Genomic DNA, 24,598 nt, shown 5'->3' on the forward strand with positions numbered 1-24,598 from the left:
TCCTTATCCTATTATCAGCCTCCTGAGCCATCTCCCCGCCCCTCCCCCCTGGGGACAATGCTTTGTAATGTATGTTAGAGCTTTTTCATCACAGATGTCAGAAATGCTGAAGGAAAACCATGGATTTAGCTGACATGGGCTCGAACATTGACTAGCTTTTTGAGCACTGGAAATGCCCCGAAGATGCCAAACAAAATGACTGCATAGGAGTATTTTGATATAAAGTTTTGATAGAGCCATGTTTCTAAAAGATTAATAATTCACTACCTACTTCTACCCAGTCATATACCAGATAACTGGTTTGCTTTATGCTGCATGCATAAAACCTTCATTTCCTGTTGAGATAAATGGGGATGGTATGTCCTGTATGGCATGAAGTCAGACTGTATGTAGTATTCCACTACTGCAAAGTAAGGGAGTAAAGCATATGTTGAGTAGTAATAAGGTAGCAATGCCACAGCAGAAGGAGCACGTATCATGCTGTTTATTGCAGGTTAGAAATAGCGGCAGGGGACAAACAAGCCTGAATTTTTAAAATCTCTCTCTTGTAAGGTCAAGGGAAATTGAAAGTTTCTGTGTGCTGCCAAACACAGATTTATATTCTAAAGAGCCCCTCATCCAGAGATATTTGCTCAAGCAATCCTTGTGTAATAAAGCTCAGACACATATTCCCTGTAGGAGCTATAGACCCATTAGTTCATACACAGAACTATGATGGGAAAAATATTTATGAAGTGTTTTTACCTGAAGAAACTCTTACATATAGCATCAGAGGGGTAGCCGTGTTACTCTGGATCTGTAAAAGCAGCAAAGAGTCCTGTGGCACTTTATAGACTAACAGACGTATTGGAGTATGAACTTTCGTGGGTGAATACCCACTTCGTCTGATACCCACTTCAACAAAGTGGGTATTCACCCATGAAAGCTCATGCTCCAATACATCTGTTAGTCTATAAGGTGCCACAGGACTCTTGGTGCTTTTACATCTAGCAGTAGCTATGTCAGCTTGGTGGGCCTGACAATACAGGGGACCACCATGATACCACAAATCAGATGAGGTCTGACATTCTGTCATCTGAGGACACGGTGGTGCTCTCATACACATTAGCCAATACATTATCCAGTCCCAACACTGTACCTGATAATGGAGTAATCTGGCCAGTAAGAGGCCTGGATCTGAGTCCTACTTGAATGGCCTTTGTAACTGTATTACTATAAAAGAGGGCTATCAAATCACACAGATGGCAGTCTCACCCCGCAGGGAGGTAGCAGGCAGGCTGCGAGTTCAGATTGTACTGTACTCTGTCTATCTCCTAGCTAAAAGCTGGGCTCATCCCTGTGCTGATTCATGCTTTATTGGGTCATGTGTAGCATGGTATATTCCATGCGTGTACGTGCCTTCCCAAAAGGTGCATATGTAACAACTGCTCAGTACTGGATAGATATCAGGGCTACTCCTGTGTGATCATATTGCCACTGAATGGCTGGTAGAAGCCACTAAAGGTAGAAGCCTTAATGCTACTATATAAGCACAAACATTTCACTGACTAATGCTAAATGACTATTTTTGATCCTTAAACATCTGAGAATCTGATTCTACAAGTTATGATTGCGCAGTCAGGAAACTGATGTGTACCATATGACGTGTCCAATCAAAACAACACATTAGGAATATCAACAGCATTGTAAGCTCCAAGCATGCAAAACTCATGAGTCAGCCTTCAAAGGACATCAGGAGATTATCTTAAAATTCATGGGAATTTTGTGAATAATAAATTTGGGGATCTTTTTATTTTCCCTCTGGTTTCTAAGTCTTTATGGTGAACTTGGGTCACAGTTTCATCCTTTTTCCTGTAGTCATGAAAACTAGCAACTTACTACTTTTAAAAAATGAAAGCTGAGATTCTCATGTAATCACAGGACTCCAGAATCCAGGTATTTAGGATCAACATCAAATATCATGAGACATGTGATTTCCAAAAAAAAAAAAAATCACAACTTTTGTATCAGCACCAACACTAAACTGGTCTCCTGCAAGCTACAGAACAAGAATTATTTGCAGATCTTACTCCGCAAATCATTTTGAATAAGGAGTAAATTTGAGAAAACCTATTGTACATTCATGGACAATTCACAAACAGACACAAGGAAAAGTTAATCAAATAAGTTATCCATAGGAACTATCCACTCTACTCTATAGTAAGCAGTTCCTTCTGTAACCATGGTGGGAGGTTGTTTTTTTATATAATTGTGCCTTTACTGGTCAACAGGAAAACAATGTTTTAAAAATTAAAAAGCCAGAAGAAAATATGTCTGGTAAATACAATCTGTCTTTGGGAAATGTCTCTGTTGTAATTATACTTCCTGGGCTGGGTTTAAATTAGTTTACATAAGCATATGCTCACAATGTTTATGTTAGACCACCAAAGATTTGTGGTTGACCTACATATGCAAACAAAACAATGTCTGCATACTTTGGAAAAAATTTGCATGATAGAAGATGATGAAAATATGCATAATAGTAGATGACATTTCTCATTCCTGAATCCTCTTGTACATAACTTAGGAACTGGCCATGCATGAAAGAGGCTTGCAGTTGTAATGGAGAGATTTTCTGGCTACACTACAAACCTGAACCTTCAAGACATTAGGTTTCTGTTTCTCCCTGAATACCGCAAATCTGTATAACCATCTAACCAAACAGAACCTCCACCAGCCAAGCAGATATGTGACACTGAGAGAGAGAGAGGGACTGACAGTGATGAAACAATGACAGCACTACCCAGCCTGATCCACATGTCACATCTTGATTTGGTTCATATGGCAGCTCAAGAAACTCACTGCAAGATTCTGCCCAGGAGTTTGCCCTATTTTCATGTAAACCCCACTGCAGGATTTGAACCTCCATTTCCAGGTAGCATTAGGCTGGTAAATGAGACACTTAGACCACTAAGACAAACCCCCCTGCAGCTAAGGGAAATACCAGCTAATTTCAACCAATAGAACCTTATTTATCTAACCTGCTCCTTTGAGTTATATCAAAGCATTTACAGACATGTGAGGGTGTCTCCAGGTATTTTTGGCTAACCAGGATTCTAGTGTATCACCTTACTGTCCTGAATAACAAAGAAGGGAGCTACCTGATGTGGAACACACAAGAGGAATCCAGGGTCAAAATCTTCAGCCAGCTGTGAACTAATTCATCCATCTTTTTTTATGCAGAAAAGCTCAGCTCAGGTTCAGCACATGGTTAACGTTCCTGCTTTGTTACCAATGTTCTGTGTTAAATTAAAGCACAAAGTCAGGTTTTTTGATCAAGGTCAGACACTGCCTTACTCAGGAACAGAAACACAGCCCGCTCCTTGTTTCCAAGTTTGCTCTAACTACTAGAAAGCATCAGCTCCTAGGGTAAGGGAGAAGAGGAGCATGTATGGTGGGATCTTCTGGCTTTCCAGTGAAACCCATGGCAGCATGTCAAGGCTGAAGAGAATTCCTGAGATGTGTGAAGAGCTGGCTGGTAATGCCAGTTCATGTTCCTTTTTCATCCCTGTCCCGATTCTATGAGCCCTGCTTGCAGACATCAAGTGAAACTGACAGATTTTTCTGTCTTTTAACAACAATGCTTATTTCTGATTCTCTGTGTTCTGAGGGTAAAGTAAATGATTGGATGGAAAACAACCAAAAAACCCTCACTGTGAAGTACTGAATGTCTCAAGCTTTGGAAATACAATCAGGACTTGCACTTTATTTATTTTGTTAAATGTGCAGTCTTAAAATGTTACGTCCATTATGATGGTGTCCTCTCTCCCTTCCCCTACATTCTTCAGACCATCTTGCTTTGCTGTGGGAAGGCAGGCAGGCTTTTGGAATTTGTTCTGGGCTTGTTATGCAAAAAAAATCCACCCCAACATTTACATAAATATTAAAGTCCTGATCCAGAATCCATTTAAGTCAATGAAAGACTTTGATTCCAGCCCCAAATGCTTCATTTTTATTTATCTCTCTCCAGGAATGAAGCCAGAGTTGTTTCCCCCCCCTCCCCCAACATGCATGTTTTAGATTTAGCGGCCTTTAAATTAATGTCTCAAAGATACATCTAAACTACCGGATTTTGATCCCCAACTTCACATCTGTCCCAGATCCCCTCTTCATTGTACAAACCTCACCTCAATACCCGCTGGCTTTCAGTATCCTGAAAGTGAGGGAACATTGTCTGTTTCCTGTTCTTAGTAAACATACACAGCAAGACTCTGTTTTGCAAACAAACTCCCATCTCATAATTAGCGGTAAGTAAATTAACCTTTTAAATCTTATAAGGTTGTCTGCCAGAACACTTGAGGACCTAGCTTTAAGACCTCACCTGCCCATGGTACTCTTGCTACCCCACTAGCTGATATCGGAGGTGCTGTACTGCTAAAACTGGTGTGACAAAAGGCTAAGAGGAGATCAAATATACTGGGCTGGGAGTAAAGTGCATAGGGTGTTCAGGTCTTGCTAGTAGGCTCTGAAAGTATCTCCTGTAATAAAGATTTTCACTAGCATTACCCTAGGTCTGGCTTGTTGTTTTTGCTAAGCCATGTTATTTATTTTAATCAGCATAGCTCTGCAATGCAGAAACAAATCATCCTTGCAAGTATAAAAACATTAACAGAAAGGGAGGAAATAATCTGCGACATCAAAACCAGGGTTTTTGGTCTGTTAAACGTGTGTAATCAGAGACCTCACTCAGGCCTGCTCTACACCTAAAACTTAGGTTGATCTAGCTACTTTGCTCAGAGGTGTGGAAAAAAAAAATTCATGCCCCTGAGAGATGTAGTTAAGCCAACCTAAGCCCAAGTGTAGACAGCACTAGGTCGACAGGAGAACTTTTCTGTCAATGTAGCTACTGCCTCTTGGAGAGGTGGATTTACTAAAGAGACCGAAGCAGCCCTTCGGTCACTGTAGTAAGTGTCAATACTGCAGGAGCAGAGCTGCAACAGTGCATCTGTGCCACTGTAGCGTTTCTAGTGTAGACATACTCTCAGCTTAATAAAGTCACTAGGGGTATGTCTTGACTAGCAACGTTAGAGCGCTGCCGCAGCAGTGCTTTCATGTGGCTGTGTAGTCGTGGCTCCCAGCGCTGATGCACTGTCTATACTGCCACTTTACAGCGCTGAAACTTGCAGCGCTTGAGGTGTGTTTTTTCACACCTCTGAGCAAGAACGCTGCAGCGCTGTAAATTGGCAGTGTAGACAAGGCCTAGAAATGACATGTCATGGGTGTTGTAATGATGCTCACTCTGCTATATAGCAACACCCTGTTAAACGGAGACATCTGATGATGGGCTGGAATGGTGTCCCTAGCCGCTGTTTTCCAGAAACTGAGAATGAGCGACGGGGGATGGATCACTTGATGATTACCTGTTCTGTTCATTCCCTCTGGGGCACCTGGCACTGGCCACTGTCGGAAGACAGGATACTGGGCTAGATGGACCTTTGGTCTGACCCAGTAGGACCATTCTTATGTTCTTATGTACTGTTACTGTATAATGTCTCTTTAAACAAAAGCTCACTGTTGCTTTGTTTCTGATATTTACATATCAAGGATTTGTAAACCTGTGAACACTTCCTAAAGAAATAAATCGTTCTTTAAAAAGTCTTCCTTTAAAAGGTTGCAGTGTCCGTGTAAGATGTGAGAGGTAAACCCCTTGTCCCAATTGTTAGGTTGGTTGGGAGCTGGAAGAAACTTTTTTGAAGCTGGTAGATGTGGCAGCTGCCTTCCATACAGGCTAAAGGAAGAAACAGTTAAATAAGCCTTTGTTCAGAGATAGCTGAAACAACAGCAGTCACCACCCAAATCACAGGCCATATGAAAGGCCTCAGGAATTTGAGCTATGTGGGAAGAGGGGCTTCACTGTAGTCTTTTTAACCAGCATGTTGTCTAACTTGGCCCACTGGGCTCCTAGGGTTGCTATCATTGGGAGACCCGAATGCATCATCCTCTGCCAGCATTGTAGGAGCTGAAATATTGCACCTGTCCCATTATACTCAGCACAGCTCCCTGCAGCAAGTCTATAATGTCTGTGGTTATGATGTCTGCTGTTTGGAACTACACCTCCTACGGCTTTCCACTGAGACTGAGGGCAAGGGTTGTAACACAGTGGGTAGCTTTGTGTACAGCAGGGACAAACAAGTGGTAGTGGGAAACTTGAGCACCATGGATAGCGATTGTGACTAGAAATTGGGGTGAAAGCCTGTCCCCAGTGAAGTCAATGGGAGTTTTGCCTTTGACTTAAATGAAGCCAGGATTTTACCCATGGTGTATTACAGTCATGCAAGGTTAGCACACTAACTGGCTAGTGTAGACAATGCCTAGATCAGGGGTCAGCAACCTTTCAGAAGTGCTGTGCTGAGTCTTCATTTATTCACTCTAAATTAAGGTTTGTGTGCCAGTAATACATTTTAACATTTTTAGAAGGTCTCTTTCTATAAGTCTATAATATATAACTAAACTATTGTTGTATGTAAAGTAAATAAAGTTTTTAAAATGTTTAAGAAGCTTCATATAAAATTAAATTAAAATGCAGAGCCCCTTGGACCGGTGGCCAGGACCCAGGCAGTATGAGTGCCACTGAAAATCAGCTAGCGTGCCGCCTTGGGCACTCGTGCCATAGGTTGCCTACCCCTGGCCTAGATGCACTGCCTCCCATTCAGTGAACAAGAGTCAAAGAAGTCTCCCATGTGAGCTCCAAGAAATTCTTAGAAGTCAGTTTTAAATGAGAGGTTGGGATAATGGACATTCTCTTCTGTTTTAAGGAAACCAAACAATTTCACCTTACCTCATTAGTTCAGCAATACTCACAAGAAGATAATCTAGGTTATTGATTCAGGCTGGTTGGATTTTATTTCCATATTTTATTAAATTAAGACTCCTGAAAATATAAAGAAAAAAGCGCCAAACATCCTGAGCATTCAGCACACAAGTGTGCATAAAAAGCTATCGCCTAAAGAGAGCTCATGAATCTGCAGGTGCAGTACAGAATCTGAAGACTGGCACATTCGATAGCAAAAACAGATTCATTTAATTGCATATGTAAAATGAAACCTATATTGAGGTACTCTGAACAAATGAAGGATTAGCATAAATCTGTGTGTATTTAAATGGGAAATGTGATATATTATAGCCAGGGGAAAAAGAAGCCTGGAGACAAGACAGACAGAAGAGCATAGCAAAGAAGAGGCTAATTGAAGGACCTGTCATTGCCGACTCAACCCTGAGTGAAGCCACAGTATGAGGAAGATCTGCTTGCAAGCATGGTATTCCTGAATGCATGGACTCCAACCAATGGTACATAGAAACAGTACTAGTTCTTCAGGCTGCCCTTCCCTCCCTTAATGATGAGGTTCTGTAATTGGCTAGTTTGTCGTTGCTACCTTCCTCCCATTGAGTTGTGCCTGCTCAAACCTGCCAAACCACTTGGGCCAATCGCAGTCATGGGAGTGAGGCTTGGAGCAGCACAGCCTCCACTGTGGCAGAAAGTGTGCATAACTGAATGGGACGAGGTAGGTCCAGGCTGGCAAAGCGAAGGACTGTTGTCATAACTCTTGCAATAATATAGGTGCCCTGGCAGAGGATCTGAGACCAGAACACCAAGAACAACCACTTGGCAATGCATATCCTTTGATTTATCAGTTAGCCGGCACACTTGCAGTATCAGTCACAAGGTTACAGTTCAGTAATGGGAACCCCACATCCTCTGTGGTTTTGGAACGAGATACCCTGTTATGATATCACTGATCAAGCTCCATATCTTGAATTTTACTCATTAAAAAAAATCTCTCTTGTTAAAATAGATATCACAGAGAGTACAGTGTGTGATCATATTTAAGCATGATGATATTATTTGTATGATAAAAGGTTATAGTCACTCACTTCATAAACAAGGGCCCAGATTAATTCCTGGTGCAGCCCTACTGAAATCAATAGAGTTACCCCAGGGATAAGCATGTCTCTGACTTTTGGGCCCTATTCAACTTACACCTTTCAAACCCGATTTTGCAGTTGATTAGTGACAGGGTTGCCTTAGAAAGTTGCACATGAAATGGCTCGGCTTTTCTGTCATCATCACAACCATGCTTGTGCATCTGCTGTTTGCATAAGTTCATCCTGGAAAATTTGGACAGCTACCTCACACTGCCTCAGCAAGGGATAGGCACTACACAGCAACCTCAGCAAGGTGTGACACAATACACCATGGGATGCCCTACCTCAGAAGAGGCTGGAAGGAAAGAGGACCAGCCAAACTTGTTGCACAAAGATGGCAAGGATCCTTCACTGCAAGAACCTGTAACTGGTTCAGCACCTGTGGGAAGTCAGCCATGTGACACTGTGCCTCTGGCAGGGGTGCTACACTAGTGTGGCTATTAACAGCCTTAGCCATATTGTGAATTGATAGGAAACATGGGTAGAACCTGCCATATCTGGTAACAACCTTGGCTAGAAGTTGTAGTGTGGACACAGCCTTAGACTCCATCATTTTTTGCACAGTTGTACACAGTAGGGAAAAAGGCACACACTCAAACTAGTGTTAAAATACAGAGAAAAGACAGATCAGTTACAGTGGATATTCCATCCTTAACTCATCCTGCCACGTCTCTAGCACTGTAATTCACATCACCCACTGTTTTAAGGTGCCCTGGGACAAATTGCCCCATGATGTAAATTTCATTTCCACCATAAGGTGAGCTAACAATTCAGTTTCAGGCTCCTTGTGTGCTTTTTCAGTCAGATCCTTATTATTAAGGCCAGTCATGTCTTTGTATTTAAAGGGACGCTGTCAGGCAAGCAAGCCACCAGTGCAGAGTTTGCAAGACAAGATTCCATAAGGCTAAACTCCAATAGAAATGTCCCCATTACTGGTTTTCCGGATGGGCGCAGAAAGCCTCTTTGTAAAGGGGTAACGTGTCCCACTAGCTCTGGCAGCGCACTGCTAGTGCAGGGAAAGCAGAAAGCGAAACGGCTCCGAACCGACTCGAAAGCAGAGTGAAGTGGGTCTGCGCCAGCTTCCATCCTGCCAGCTGGGGGGGATGCGGGAGGCCGGGCGGCCAAGGACCTGAGCGGGAAGCAGATGCTATGGACAGGTGCCCGCAAGCCCCCTCCGGGCGGGCTGCGGAACTGCACCAAAAGGGAGCTGGCTGGGGAAACGGGCGGGCCACATCCCCCTTCCCGCCCGCGGTCACTGCCGGAGCCAGCCCCCGACGGCCCCAGGGCCCCGCCCCCTCCCGTCACGTGAGGGAACTTGGGGCCAATGGGCGGGAGGCGCCGCGGGCAGCCGGGGGAATCTCATTCAAAACGCGGCCCGAGCCCCGGCGCCTGCTCCGGGGGCTGCGCGGCGCTGGCTCGGGGCTGGCAGCGGGCGATGCCCCGGGGCTGGGCGGCGCCTGAGCGCCCGGGAAGATGCCGGTGAAGAACAGGTACAACCTGGTGGACGATGGCTGCGACTCGCGGGTCCCCCTGCACAACGAGGACGCCTTCCAGCACGGGATCCACTTCCAGGCCAAGGTGAGCCGGGCTGGGGCCTGCTGGGGCCTGGAGGGGGCTCCCCCGGACCCCCTCCCCTGCTGCCGGTGTCCAGCGCTGGTGAATCCCCTCCGGGCACCGGGAGGCCCCGGCCCCGGCCCCTTCCCCCGGGGCAGCAGGCCGGGCGCACCGGCGCAGGGGGACAATGCCGAGCAGGGCTCTGGTGCCCCCGGGATAAACGTGCCAGGGGGAGAACCCCGCCCCCCCCGGCTGCTCGCTGGTCCGGCAGTGCCGAGCTGGCTTTGCAAAGCAGCAGGGCAGGAGTGTGGCACCGTTGTGCTCTAAGAGGAGTCGCGGGGAGGGAGTTACGGGGGCAGAGCAGGGAAGGGCAGTGGTACAATCATACCGCGGTAGCTGGGCTGGAAATCGGGGTGGACTCTACGCTCTGGAACAAGTGACTTTATTCCCTTATCGCGACCTGGGGCGTTACAGGAGCAGAGTTCTGCTGCTCAGTTTCCCCCAGCCCATAGTGGTGTGTAGTTTGGATCACATAAGAGTGGCTCTACTCAGTGAGACCAGTGGTCCATCGAGCTCAGTATCCTGTCTCCCGACCAGGACCAAAGTCAGGTGCTTCAAAGGGAATCAGCAGCAAGGGCAATTGTCAAGTGATCCATCCTGTGATCCAGTCTCAGCTTCTGGCAGTCAGAGGCTTAGGACAGCCAGACCATGAGGTTGGATCCCTGACCATCTTGGCTAATAGCCATTGATGGATTTATCCTTCATGAACATATTGAATTCCTTTTTGAACTCAGTTATAGTTTTGGCCTTCACGACATCCCATGGCAACAAGTTCCAGGTTGACTGGGCGTTGTGTGAGGAAATGCTTCCTTTTGTTTGTTTTAAACCAGCTACCTGTTAACACAATAACCAGCAGTTACCCAATTAAATTATGAGTAAGTAACGCTTCCCTGTTCACTTTCTCTGCACCATTTGTAATTTTATAATCATCTTTCATATCTCTCCTTAGTTGTCTTTTTCCCAAGCTGAACAGTCCCAGTCTTTTAATCTCTCCTCATATGGAAGCTGTTCAATGCCTGTCATAATTTTTGCTGGCCTTCTCTGTACCTTTTCCAATTCCAATATATCTTATTTGAGATGGGGCAACCAGAACTGCACCCAGGATTTAAGGTGGGGGTGTACCATGGATTTATGTAGTGGCATTATGATATTTTTTTGTCATTTTGTAGAGGGTTCTTTGTTCACCATGAGCAGCTGCATCCTCTGCTTGTGTTGCCAAATTATCAATATGATGCTGTTCGTTCGCTCTCGCAAAGACCTCCTGCTATACCTTGCTATGCTGCTCATGGTATTTGTCCTTTAGCTTCTGGGATTTTGCGTCTAAAACTTTTTTCTTCGGGGCTCATCTGGTTTCTATAGCGTTCTGTGTGCTGGGTGTAATCCACTCCTTCCTTCTCTTCTGCCTGTGGCATAGACAGGTTTCACTACTCTGTTTATACATTGATGTTACTTCATCCCACTGCTTGTTGATCTCCTCATCTGCATTCCCCATCTCTTCATCAAGGTCTGCAGGTACTTGAAACCTGTTCTTTAACTGCAGAACGAAGGCTTTCTGCACTTTTATCTGTGCCAAGCAAGGTATTATATAAGATCATAGTCCAGCATATATCAGAGGCAGTTGATAATGTTCTCAGAAAAGAGCCAAGCTGGTTTTTGGAAAGGGCATGGATGGACAGATAACATCCTCATTCTATGAAACACAATAGAACAGTGCTTAGAATGGCAACAGCAACTCTACATAAATTCCATAGACTTTGAGAAGGCTTTTGATAGCATTCACAGGACTAGCTTATGGCGCATTCTGTGAGCATATGGAATTTCTTTCCGTATAATCAACGTCATCAAAACTTTCTATTTCAACTTTACATGCAGCGTGATCACAGTGAGTTCAGTTTTGAAGTCAAAACAGGAGTACATCCAGAGTGTGTCAGGTTTGCAATCCTCTTCAACATTGCCATTGACTAATGCGGGATGCAACAGAAGACATGCCAAGAGGCACTGAGTGGACGCTCTTCTCATCCCTTGAAGTCCTGGACTTAGCAGATGATGTTACTCTCCTACCACACTGACTTGGCTGCTGGTATGCAAGAGCAGTTGCGAGGCATCTACGATCCTGTAGCTCAAGGAGGCACTTGGCTAAAACATGTAACATGAAAGCCCAGAGTGGAGCCAGGTACAAACTGAACAGCTAAGGCGTGAATTTTGCAGAAGGCCGAAGGCTCAGGAGATGTCAGTGCACTGGGTCCTCAGCCCCCTTGCCCGTTAAAACATTGAGACCAATACTTTCTGAAGCGTTCACTGACTTTAGGTGCCTTGAATGTTGGGTGCCTAGCTCCAGGACTTTGCCGTCCTAGAGGAGCTGGGACATGGCTGCCTCCCAACCGTGGACTTTTGAGTGGCCTTGCACCCTTACTATCAATAGACACTTCAGCATTTTTGGCCGCTGGGCTTTAATTTGGAGCTGCAGGTGGGTGCTGGTAATAAATCACCATAACTGGAGTTCTAATGCACTTACATGGCTAGTAAAGTCACGTGTTAGTGTTGGTGTCCTGGGTAATAAACTATGAACAAGATCTAAAAGTTAGTGTTCTGAACCTGCTGTTCCCACGCTAGTTTCAGTCCCATTTAAAATATGTTTCTCTCTGCAACTGGGCTTTTAAAAAAAAAAAAAAAAAAAAAGCAAAGGAATTTCAAAACATGCCAACAAAATGTATTGCCCTTATAGTGCTTTTGAGCAGACGAAGTGTGGAGGGAAAAACAGCAAAAGGTCACTGAGGCTGTGCAGTTATGCTCAGATTAAACTGGTTTGCACTAGATTTTTTTGTGTAGCTGTTTTTGGAAGTCTAGCATCTTTTAAAGCTTGGAAACTTTTCTGTGTGGTTCACTTGGGAACTGATCTGGAAAAGCTCCTGTTGACTGCACTGGACTTTGCATCATGTCCTTAGTACTCTTCTGTCTACGGCAAGTGCCAGTGGGTGCTTGGTGGTAGTGGTGGCCTGTGCTGTACAGGAGGTCAGACTAGATTATTTAATGGTCCCTTGCGGCCTTGAGCTCTAGTACTATGATTCTAATAGTATTTGTATCATGGGCATTTGTCCTCGGAGGCTCCACTTGGACTGGGTTCAGACACACAAGGGTACACAGAGGCTCCACTTGGACTGGGTTCAGACACACAGGGGTACACAGACCCTGCCTCAAGGAGCTTAATAGTTAGAAAAAATACTTCCCTGGATACCAGCATAGTAATGGCCATTGTGCTAAATTTCGTGTTAGCATCTTGGCCCGTTTGACCCACTGTGCTGCAGGAAAAGCTGTAGAAGGCCAAATGTTAATTTAAATAGAAGTAATCTTGGTGCTGGATCTGAAGAACTCCTGATATCATTGTCAGGGACTTTATATTGATCATGAAAAATGTCTAGGCATGACTACATCTGCCTTTGAGTAAATGACTTCGTTGTAACCGACTTCCTGTAGTCAGTGCAGAGGGAATGAGTTTATAATTTAGCTGACAAAATGAACTGCATTTTGCAGGAGTAATTTTAGTTTGTTTGCAGGTGGCCTGACAGATTAGAAATGGAATTCATTTCTCCCCTCCCCCGAGCTGTAAGGAAAAGGAATGCATTCAAATAAAGCTTTACAAATGTTGATGTTTGTGCAGTTCAGTTTTCCTGCTGAAGGAGCTGTAGATTTAAAGAGGATGTGGGAGAGAGATATGTTTAAATTCTCAATTGCTTGTATAAAAATCTAGCTTTGCTGGACAGGGAGATTCAGTATTTTGAATGCGTAAAACATAACAGCTGCTATACTGGATGCCACCTTAACAGGCGAAAAGCTGTTACATTAAGGAATTTTTAAAAGTTCTGAAATGAATTTGCATTTCTAATGGGTAGGATAGCCACCTGCAGTCAGCCAGCTGTAGGACTACCATGCTATTGAGAGAGTAGATAGCTCCATACCTATCAAGCTACTTGCCCAACTCTCCTCTTGAAGTTGTAATGAGCTGGCTTGTCTTCCACCCTCACAGATGAAGTTTATATTACCTTAGTAACATGTTATTTAGTTCTACTGTAGGGTCTATCTCTTCTAGTTAAGTTTCTCACTGTAGGTACATCAGTCTGGCTGTGCCTCTTAAAATGACTAGCTTGTTAATTATCTAGCTTGCTTTGTGCAAGACATTTGTTTATTGGTAATGTTTCTCATCTCTAATTCTTTCCCGGTTGTAAGTACCATGCCACATTGCATAATATCAGTGAGTTTATATTTCAGATCTTTAGGGATGAACTCTCAATGCACGCACTTAGCCATGTAAGAACCGGATACTGCAAGCTGCAAGTGAGCAGCCTTACACTTGGGTGGAGCCCCCGGTGAACTCTAAGGGGCCCTCCATAGGCAAACAGAATCATAGAAGATTGGGGTTGGAAGAGACTTCAGAAGGTCATCTAGTCCCATCCCCTGCTAAAAGCAGGTCCAACCCCAACTAAATCATCCCAGCCAGGGCTTTGTCAAGCTGGGCTTTAAAAACCTCTAAGGATGGAGATTCCACATGGATCAGCTTGCAGGATTGGGACCTAGATGCAGGGTCTGAGAGCAAAGCCAATAGAAGTGTTCTTAGCCACTGGCTCTCTCCCCATTGTCTACTGATAGCAAGATTGCAAAGGGCCTGCCTACTGCATTACAGTGAATTTCTTCATGTGACTCCCTATAGACCATGGCCCTTTGTGAATGGGGAAAACCAAACAGATCCAATTTGGGATGTTAATGTACCTTTGCTACTATAGAAAGGGGGAAGGAAAAGCTAGTCCTTTCCCTCCCCACGGACCCCAAGTAGTGATGCTCCGGGGCCTGGATCTCTCTTGTGGCTCACCGAGGGGTTGCTGTAAGTAGTTACAAAATGGCATGCCTGTAGAAGATCTGGAGCTGCTTACAGACGGTGCAGGGAAATGAGACGACCTTTCAAGATGCTTGCAGTGCTTATTTCTACGCAGCTGAAAGAGCAGTAAATACTGAGCTAAGACTGCCAGTCTGTGTGGAGAGCTCTTCATTGAATGCAAGCTTGCAAAATAAAACTCTACAAGCCGTTGGGTCTTGCCAGCTGCAGCTCTTGCATCAGTGATCTCAAAAACCCATAAAGATGTCAGCATGCCCTGTGAGAGGCATGGGCTGCTCTTTAGGAAGAGCAGGAGCTGCCTGCTGAGCTTCCATGGGGCTTCCCTGACTTGCTGGCCACAAAACTTCCTCTAGACTCACAAACCAAACCCTCTTATACATGGAGGCTGAGCTTGCTCAGCACCAGCGCCCCTGATTAATGTGGGGAAGGAAGGCAGGCTGCCTGCCATGGGGGCTGCATGTTCCACCGATGAGAGAATGCTAATGCCGACACATTGGACTGGCTTTTGGAATCGGACTCCCTCGCTCCAGCTGTCCGACTTCCACAGCATATGGTCGGAGGACAGCAACGCGCACTCCCCGGCACTGACAGGATGCTGATCACCCACTCGTTTCTTCTTCTGTTTACTGGCTGACTCAGGCTATTCTCCCTTCGCTCCCCCCTTCCAGTCAGCTATGCTGCAGATGAGCCAGAGGCCCCGTAGAGCATTCACTACCTTTGTGCCACACACAAACTGCTGTCTGTGGGATGTTTGGGATTTCCCCCATTGCTTGGGGCAGAAAGGCAGCCTGGATCTCAAGCATTGCACTGGCTTGCTTTGGTTGGTGGCGCTGTGGGCAGCACTCTGCTCTTCTGCATATTTGTCCCACCCTATATGCCATCATGAGTACCCGCTGTCCTGCAGCAGAGTCCTCCCTTCCTGTCACTGTTCAGATAACTTCACTTGGCTGGGTTGGCACACAAGTGTGGGCAGGTTGGGACTGAGCATAAGGTAGCAGTGCTGTCATCTCAGGGGAAACTTCTGTGGGAGGGTTGGCTCCTGCTGTATCAGGTAGGCTCTCAAGCTACATTTTATCCAAAGCAAGTGTATGACCAACGTATATGGTCCCGATGGCATCCAAACCCATGGCCAGGACTATAGGTAGCCAAGATACAGAAGCCTGCATTTGTTAATTGATTGTGGGCAGGTTTCCATACTGGACCTGGAACTTACCATCTGCCTTGAGCTTCAGCAGCCCTTGTTCAGCAGACGGAGGTGCTAATGCTGCAAATGTAAATTTTGCGTGTCCTGTTACAGGATGCTGGGCAACTTGCTGTTCCTGGTGGAAATGTAGGGCTGCAGCTCCCATTAGCTCCTAGTTATTGACAGGCTGGGCCAGCCCAGAATACCAGTTCTGGCACATTGTGCAGGATCAGCTAGGGAATTCTGCTAGGCCAAGCAAGCAAAAAGGCACCTGATGTCCAGAGAGGCGCAGCGGAGACAACGAAGGGCGTTGACCAGGGATGCAGATTGCTCCCTGGTCCATGCACGTTGCTCCTCATCTAAGCCAGTTGCCACAGAGCCATGTAGTGGCCCCAGTCCTTGGGGATGCCTGACATTCTGAGGTTTTCAAGAAGCTTTTCTTGGAGAGGGGAAGGAAGAAGATAGGGACCAACGCTGTGGGAGATGCAGTGTGTGTAGTGACTTGGCTAGCAGCTGTCCATCTGGTTGTGTTTGCCAGTAGTAATCTCCTTGCTCTAGTGCAAAGTATTAGGGTCTCTAATGGAGTCCAGCAAACTAGATCGTGCTTCCAGGAGAGGGGCTAGCTTTTAGTGGGATGATGCAAATTTAATGTCTAATGTATCTACAGGCATTTCTAGAACTGGAAGAGCTCAAGGGCTTAAACCTGGCATTAAGAATCCATTGATACCTGCCAGGGATCCTCCTTCTAGGTGCTGACAGAAATGGCTGACATGAGTTAGAGGAGTCTAACTGCCCAGCCACTCATGGGTTAATTATCAGTCAAAGGTGCTGTTCATTTCGAAGACGTTGTGACTCCTTCACTGCAGTCTTTTAAGACCATCTCACCACTGTTCTGTCTTTCAGTACATCGGTAGTCTGGATGTGCCGAGACCCAACAGCCGTGTGGAGATCGTAGCAGCCATGAGAAGGATTCGGGTGAGTCTGACTGGGAGCCCTGGTACCACTGCTCATAGCAGGTTACCTTGAATGGAAATATGCAGGTGTAGTTGCTCTGTCCTGCCCTTCCCCAGACCCCTCTGCTTCTAACAGCTGGAATTTGAGCAATTTAACTGCTTTTCTTGTATAGCTTTGTAGCCACACTCCTGAGACATACAAGGACTAGATCCAGCACCCTGTCCTCCCCAACTTTCCTCTCCAAAGCAGAGAGAGGAAACCAGCTCCACCTCCACTGAGTTACGTAAGGTTTCTGTTTTCCTCTCTGGACCTCACACACCCCACATTTCCCTTTTTGCAAGTTTTTACTTTAACAAAGACTTGGCGAGATTTCACTTTTCTTCCTCTACCCTCTTATTCATCAGGAGGGCTTGTGAATGGGCATTAGAATTAACCAAAAATGTTATTGGAATATCTGTCTCAAACCAGTTTTGAAGTTTTTCAAGTGCAGGTTGATTTTCTCAAAGCCTCCATCCAAGAAGTTGCACTGATGCCTGCTCCGACAGTCTCCATGTTCATTATATTCATACCCATCTGAAATACTGGGGTGTTTAATCCAGAGACTGTTCAGAAATGTCTCAAACTTCAGCTGAAATCGGTTTTGAACTGTGCATTTGAAGCCTTCAAAAGGGATTATCCTGGTTTTCTTTTGGTGTTTAAAAATCTAACAATTTTAAATGGCTTTTTTTTTAAAGCTTTGCCTGTAACCAGCTGGAGAGTTGATTTATTCATCTCCAGCCAAGTGCAGAAATGAGATTCCCTGCCTCCTGCCTGCCCAGAGACTATTAACATAGCTCCTGCTCAAAGGACACAGTGCAGTGGCAATCTAAATTGCCAGATTATTTATCTTAAAGTGGAAGTTAATAGCAAAAAGGCAACGGGTGGGGCAGCTTGGATGCTGCAGTGAATAGTAGTATATCTTGGGCTGCATCATCTTTTTGGCCTGTCAGATTTAAAATTGCACTGCAGAAGAGGTTTATTTCTGATCCTTCAGTGGCTTTTTTAAAAAATAAAATAAGGGTGTTTAATTCCTGTTCCCAGCAACTGTGGACAGCCGCTGATTGAGCACCTGCTATCAGCATGATGAATGGCTTAATATCTATCAGGGAATTCTGGCAGTGCAGCAACATGCTTGGGTGTTGGGAAGCACATAACAATGCCCCTCTACTCTCATGGATGTGACTGATTAATCTGGTGACTGAGTGAGTTGCAGTGTTATCACACTGTATTTTAAAGCAGCTATTCTGTTTGGGGTTTTTAACCTCAGCCCATTGTCTGAAGGCAGGACTTCCCTTTTCCCTCATGTGTACACTGTACAGCAGGACTGTATTCAGACACGTCAGAGCTGTGTGGAGCAGAGGTTGCTGCTCTACTGAAAAGTTAACTAGCACTGATCTCTCACTAGAGGATAAGGAACAGGGTGTTTGAGAAGGATACTTGTGCACAGACAGCATAATAGGAACGCTGAAGAAAGGTAGTGGCTGTTTAGTGCTAACTTGCATACAGAGGCCTGGTCTACACCCCAATTCTTTAGCTCTCCTGCCACTGCAGCTGTCCCTGTGGAAGGAACATGGTACAGCGACAGGCCATTGGTGACTATTACTCTTTAAACTGCAGCCTCCTAGAATGCTAGCATCCCGTCAGTGCTGCGACCAGGACGGCTGCACTGCTGGGAGCAACGCTGGGAACCTCTAAGACGTCCTACCCTGTCCTTGGCAGGTTGCAATCTATGCAGACAGCGCATCTGGGACATCAAAGGCTATAAAAGGAAAATGGGTACATACAAAACTAGGGCTTGTGAGAGGTTCTGGAGTGAGGAGAGCAGAGATTAGCGTTGACTAGCCATAAGACGGGGTATACAATGCAAGCCTCCTCATGCCACCCAGTATGCCTCCCCTGGGACTTGAAGGGGCCATCTCTAGGACTGAGGGCACTTTCACCAAGACTGGTAACAGAGCAAGCCAGCTGGGATGTGGGCGCTTGCCCAGTGGTTCTGAACAGAGGTCACAAACTCGCATAGGTGCTGCCACCCTGCATGGGCACCAGTCATCTGTATGAGAAGCTCAGTGTCCCAGTCCCCTGAGTCAGCCAGCCCCACCCCTCTTTTTAGTGTTCCGGGCTCTGGCAGAGCTGGTTAGTCCAGTCACTCATTTCTGAAAAAAAAAAAAAATTGTATATGGGGTTTGAAACTGAATCCCTACTCCATGTCTATGGGCAATCCTGAATCTCCAGCCGGGGCGAAGTGCTAGCTCGCTATGGGGGCGGGGGGGACAACACAGGCTATTTATCACACGCTAAACTTAGTGTCATCATCCCACCTAGAGTTGCATGGAGACTTAGGAGGGAGACAGCAATTCATGTATCTAGCTGCTCAGAAATTCTCCACTCCTTCCTGCCTCATTACACCATGCCGCATTCTGCATATGGCTGCTGCAGACTTGCTGCTAAAGCCGCAAATGAGATATGAGAGAGACCCAGTGACACTAATCCGTTGGTATGCTCTTCCAGTTCAGCAGACCAGTCTGTCTGCAGAATTTAGGATACACACAATATTGTTATTGTGCACAATAAGCCAGTTAGCAACTGCCCAGGATTTATGGCTATCTGAGATTCTCAGTCATGAATCTAACATTGGTCTGCTAAAATCACAAGCTGTTCTTTTGAGGCAGAGGCTTTTTATACAACTTTAAGTGGTAAACATTAAATCCATATTTCTCACTGAACAGATCTTATCACTGAGTTATTGGCATTCCTTTTGTTTGTACTCATGGAACTAGATTCCATTTGCAAGACAAACTGAAAAACCTTGTGGCAGCTCATGCTTCCTCAGTTAGAGGAACCTCAGGCAAATACAGTAGGTAGAGTAGGGGGAACTGCCATTTTCTCTGCTTAGTTTTTCATTATGCAGTGCTAGTTATACATCTAAAATTTCCTAATCCTCCCCCTGGATTATTAGCTGCATATAGTTGCCATGTTATTATGATCCTCTGGGTTTAAGCTAATCCCCTGCCCCCTCCTACACTGACAAAGAAGGTGATGAAATTCGTTTAGTACTTGAATAATAAGTAGGACCAGGAATATGATGCACTGACAGGCATATCTAGTTCTGACCAAGCAGCAGTTGGAATCTAGTTCTTAGTGCCGCTGTAGCCATCCAGTCCAGGAGAGAGAGTGCTTCTAGTGGTGACGCTGCACAGAACCTGTGATCTGGGGAACAAGCGTCACACAATAGCTGCATAACTTTTGTTCCATTGCCTCAGGCACTCCAGCTCTAAAGCTTTGTCTACACTAGCACTTTTGTCAGCAAAATTTTGTTGGTCAGGGATGTGGGGAAGAAACCCCAAACCCTGACATAAGTTTCACCAACAAAAGCACCAGGTGGATGTGGTTTAATTATTTGTCTATAGTGTAGACATCAGCTAAGAGCCTGCAACATTTTCTCTCTTGCTGTCAAGCCCTTGCCATTTGCAGAGGCTGTAATGTATTCTGAGAGTGTTGGAGCTGAATGAGCTGCATGAGAACTGCAGGTGACATGACATTCCTGGAGTTTCAGAAAGCCGGGGGGTAACTGCAAACATTTTCTTTCTGCGTGAGTCAAAGGAAAATTCATTCTCATGAGCCAGAATAAATCAAAGTGATGCAGCAAATCTCTTGGGGGGCGGGTGTATCTGTCATCCCTGCTCCCCTATGCCTTCTAGGGAGAAGCTAGTGGGCAAGGTTCTGCCCTTGTGCAATGGTGAGGCTCTCCCTGAAGTCTTTGGGAGTACAGTGCAGGTCTGAGGGCAGAACTGGACCTGCTGTTTGTAAGAAGGTAGTTGCGGAGAAGCTATGGCTGGGGAATGGGTATTTGATTCTAGGAACGGTAGCACAAAGATCATGGGGGGGCCTACGATGGGCAAAACTGAGTCTTCCCCACCCACTGGGGTGTGTGCGTGTGGATGGTATGAATGGCAAAGCGGCATTTCCTTCCAGTGCAGAGCTGTCTCTCCCACTGCAGTCTGTCGGCACTCTGTAGGCCTAGGAACAACTATTGATCCCTTCTCAGGGCAGTGGGATTTAAGATTCAAACAGCATCATAACTGACCACTGATGCGTCACTGGCTTGCTCTCTGTGGCTTAGGGGTGGGGCATAGACTTAGCCAATGGCAGCACACCAGAGCCCAGAAGTGCAAAGAGCATAACCCAGAGGTAGGCAAACTTTTTGTCCCGAGGGCCACATCTGGGAATGGAAATTGTATGGGGGCCATGAAGGTTCAAATTGGGGTTGGGGTGCTGGAGCAGGTGAGGGCTCTGGCTGGGGGTTCAGGTTCTGAGGTGGGGCCAGAAATGAATTCAGGGTGCAGGAGGGGGCTCAGGTGCGGGAGGGGTTTGGAGTGGTGGGGGGGTGGGTGAGGGGTCTGGCTGGAGGTGCAGGCTTTGGGGTGGGGCTGGGGATGAAGGATTTGGGGTGTAGGAGGGTGATCCAGGCTGGGACTGAGGAGTTCGGAGAGGGGAAGGGAGATCAAGCCTGGGGCAAGAGTTTGGGGTGCAAGAGGGGTTTGGGGTACAGGCTCTGGGTGGCGTTTACCTCAAGCAGTTCCTGGAAGCAGCGTCATGTCCCCCCTCCGGCTCCTACACAGAGGCACAGCTAGGGGGCTGTGCGAACTGCCCCATTCGCAGGTGCGGCCCCTGCAGCTCCCATCGGCTGTAGTTCCTAGCCAATGGGAGCTGCAGGGGTGGTACTTGGGGTGGGGGCAGCATGCCCCTAAACATAGGAGCTGGAGGGGAGAGATGCCGCTGCTTCCGGGAGCTGCGCAGAGCTGTGGCGCACACACATGGAGCAGCCCCTGACCCCGCTCCCCAGCAGGAGCTGGATGTGGCCAGCAGGCCATAGTTTGCCCACCTCTGGCATAACCCCTTTCCTTTTCTCCTGCCTACAGTAGATCCTGGAGTCTCTGAACACTACCAAATATGTATAGTAACAAATCATCTTACATTTTTTGATATGCCAAAGGACTTTAGACTGATACAGAATTACTGAAATGCAGCCACCTTTTTGGGATGAAGAGTGGCCTAGGAACACAAGTTCAAACTCCTCTTCTGAGTAGCATCGTAGGATCCGCAACATACTTGCGGAGCAGACCTCCAGCAACTCACATTCAGCTGTGTGGCTCTCCAGTTATCTACTTTGAATTTATGTGCCAGGTAGTCTAGAGATTTCAAACTTGATACGTAGACCCCTGTGGCTACTATAGTTCTAAGCAAGTTTTGTCTCAACATCTAGAAAGAAGCCATAACACCAGTGTTGGAGGTTTAACATAAAGCCTCTTATTTGTAAAGGCAGCAATTTACTGACAGTGCTTCCATCGTGCGTTATTAATGTCCAGACAAAAAGTTAAACCTCCAAACTTGTGTATTCCTCCTCCTGTTTCCTTCTGATAACTCTAGGCTTCTCAGGATAGGCTGTTAAATCTTTAACAACTGAAACTGCAAAGAAACAGGTGCACACTTACAAACCCTCAGAAGATGCACTGAATAGATTCCTGAGGTTGGTTTCTGACCCCCTACCCCCTTGGAATTACAACACAAGTCCCAATCTGGTTTATCATTGCCAGTTTGCTAATACTAGCTCTGTTTCCATGTTTTTAGCAAGTGTCTTGAATAATTCTTGCATTTTAATGCCAGGTTTCCTGCCTGAAGTATTAACCTGCCCTTAGTCTAAACCAGCTCTCATGGATTGAGTGGGAAAGCCTGCAAATAGCCGCTGAGTGGCAGGACTCTGAGCTGGACAGGAACAGCTCAGACCCATGTGTTGGTTTTAAGTAATACTCTGTCTCAGAATTTCAGTAAAACTCCAGTAAAATTGTCATGGATAGTCTCCAAACTTCTTAGTTTAATTTTAGCTTGGCAAATAGAACACCTACGGGGAGGAAAGTGTTTGTTTTTCTGTTGCACAGATGCTTCCAAAAAATCTCATTTTATGGCTCCCAGAGACTCCCTCCTGAGTTGTTATGCTTGGAGCTAGGTTGGATTTCCCTGCCAGCTTTGTGTTTACAGCTTGCAGCCTTGTAGTAGCTCAAACCAAACCTGAAAACAAACAAGACACTGGGATTCCTTGACTGGTCTTTGCAGCCTGTTCAACTTCCTCATTTTTGTTACGCTGCTGGTTCTGTGGTGGTTGGAGTTCAGATCTGAAGTGTGTGAAACTTCTCTTGTGTGGAGCATACAGGGCACTTGCACCTGTACAAGACTATGCAGCTGCATGACCAGTGGTGTTGCTGGATAGGGATGTTGTGCTGCCAGAAGCTGCTGTAGGGTGTTTCCCTTTTACCTCCCCAAAAGAGTAGGATGACAAATTGTTCCCCTTAACCACTGAGGTCAGGACAAGAAGAAGAGGGCTTAAATTGCAGCCAGGGAGATTTAGGTCGGATGTTAGGAAAGACTTTCTGTCAGAGTAGTTAAACTCTGGAACAAATTACCTAGGGAGGTAATGGAATCTGTCGTTGGAGATGTTTAAGGACAGGTTAGACAAACACCTGTCAGGGATGGTCTTTATCAGCATTTCTCAATGACTGCCCCATGGACCAGCGCCAGTCCCTGCGATCTCCCTGACACAGTTTAGGAAGGCAGCAAGCTGGTACCTGGTGTCAAAAAAGGTTGAGAAACACTAGTCTAGATAATACTTAAAGTTGCCTCAGAGCAGGGGACTGGATTAGATGACTTAGCAAGTTCTATGAAAAGAAGCCAAAATCCTCAGGTAGTGCCTCAGAGGCAGAAGGGGACAGACATACTGCATTAGTGTGGGTTACTTCAGCAGTTCTCCGACTGACAGTATGGCCTGTACTAACAATCTTGTTGATACCTCCCTTCCCATTTACAAGCTGGAAATACCCCTGTGGCAACTCCAGCCATTGCTGACATGAGCCAGGAGTTAAAAGGTACAGTGACTAGAGTGAAATCCCTGCAAGCTGCATGGACACTTTTCAAAGACACCATAATAGAGGCCCAACTTAAATGTATACCCCAAATTAAAAAACACAGTAAAAGAACTAAAAGAGCCACCGTGGCTTAACAACCATGTTAAAGAAGCAGAAAAAGATTAAAAGGCATCTTTAAAAAAGTGGAAGTCAAATCCTAGTGAGGTAAATAGAAAGGAGCATAAACACTGCCAAATTAAGTGTGTAAATATAATAAGAAAAGCCAAAAAGGAGTTTGAAGAACAGCTAGCCACAAACTCAAAAGGTAATAATGTTTAAGTACCTCAGAAACAGGAAGCCTGCTAAACAACCAGTGGGGCCCTTGCACAATCGAGATACAAAAGGAGCATTTAAAGACGATGAAGTCATTGCGGAGAAACTCAATGAATTCTTTGCTTCAGTCTTCACGGCTGAGGATGTTAGGGAGATTCCCAAACCAGAGCCGTCTTTTGTAGGTGACAAATCTGAGGAACTGTTGCAGATTGAAGTGTCACTTGAGGAGGTTTTGGAATTAACTGATAAATTTAACAGTAACAAGTCACCGGGAGCAGATGGCATTCACTCAAGAGTTCTGAAAGAACTCAAATGTGAAATTGCAGAACTATTAATTAGGGTTTGTAACCTGTCCTTTAAATCAGCTTCTGTACCCAATGACTAGAGATAGCTAATGTAACGCCAATATTTAAAAAGGGCTCTAGAGGTGATCCCGGCAGTTACTGACGTTAAGACTTACCGGTCTGTATCGGACAAATTAGTTGAAACAACAGTAAAGAATAAAATTGTCAGACACCTAGAAGAACATAAATTGTTGGGCAAAAGTCAACATAGTTTCTGTAAAGGGAAATCGTGTCTTACTAATCTATGAGAGTTATTTGAAGGGGTCAACAAGCATGTGGACAAGGGAGGTCCAGTGGACATAATGTACTTAGATTTCTAGAAAGCCTTTGACAAGGTCCCCCACCAAAGGCTGTTACATAAATTAAGTTGTCATGGGATAAGAGG

The 24,598-nt window shown here is 45.7% G+C and overlaps 2 protein-coding genes across 2 annotated transcripts in view; one reads left to right on the forward strand and one right to left on the reverse strand.

The window, feature by feature from the left end:
* TTLL11 (tubulin tyrosine ligase like 11) overlaps positions 1–24,598 on the reverse strand; it is a 231,818-nt gene that overhangs the window by 142,627 nt on the left and 64,593 nt on the right. The gene's annotated exons all lie outside the window — the stretch shown is intronic.
* The window catches only part of LOC116817495 (carboxyl-terminal PDZ ligand of neuronal nitric oxide synthase protein-like), a 60,713-nt gene continuing 45,497 nt past the window's right edge, over positions 9,383–24,598 (forward strand). Inside the window, exons 1-2 of the mRNA XM_032767694.2 lie at positions 9,383–9,540; positions 16,551–16,622. Coding sequence (XP_032623585.1) covers positions 9,436–9,540; positions 16,551–16,622 — 177 coding nt within the window. The 5' untranslated portion in view covers positions 9,383–9,435. The remainder of the gene's footprint in view (positions 9,541–16,550; positions 16,623–24,598) is intronic.

This window comes from Chelonoidis abingdonii, chromosome 24, assembly GCF_003597395.2.
Source record: "Chelonoidis abingdonii isolate Lonesome George chromosome 24, CheloAbing_2.0, whole genome shotgun sequence".
NCBI lineage: Eukaryota > Metazoa > Chordata > Testudines > Testudinidae > Chelonoidis > Chelonoidis abingdonii.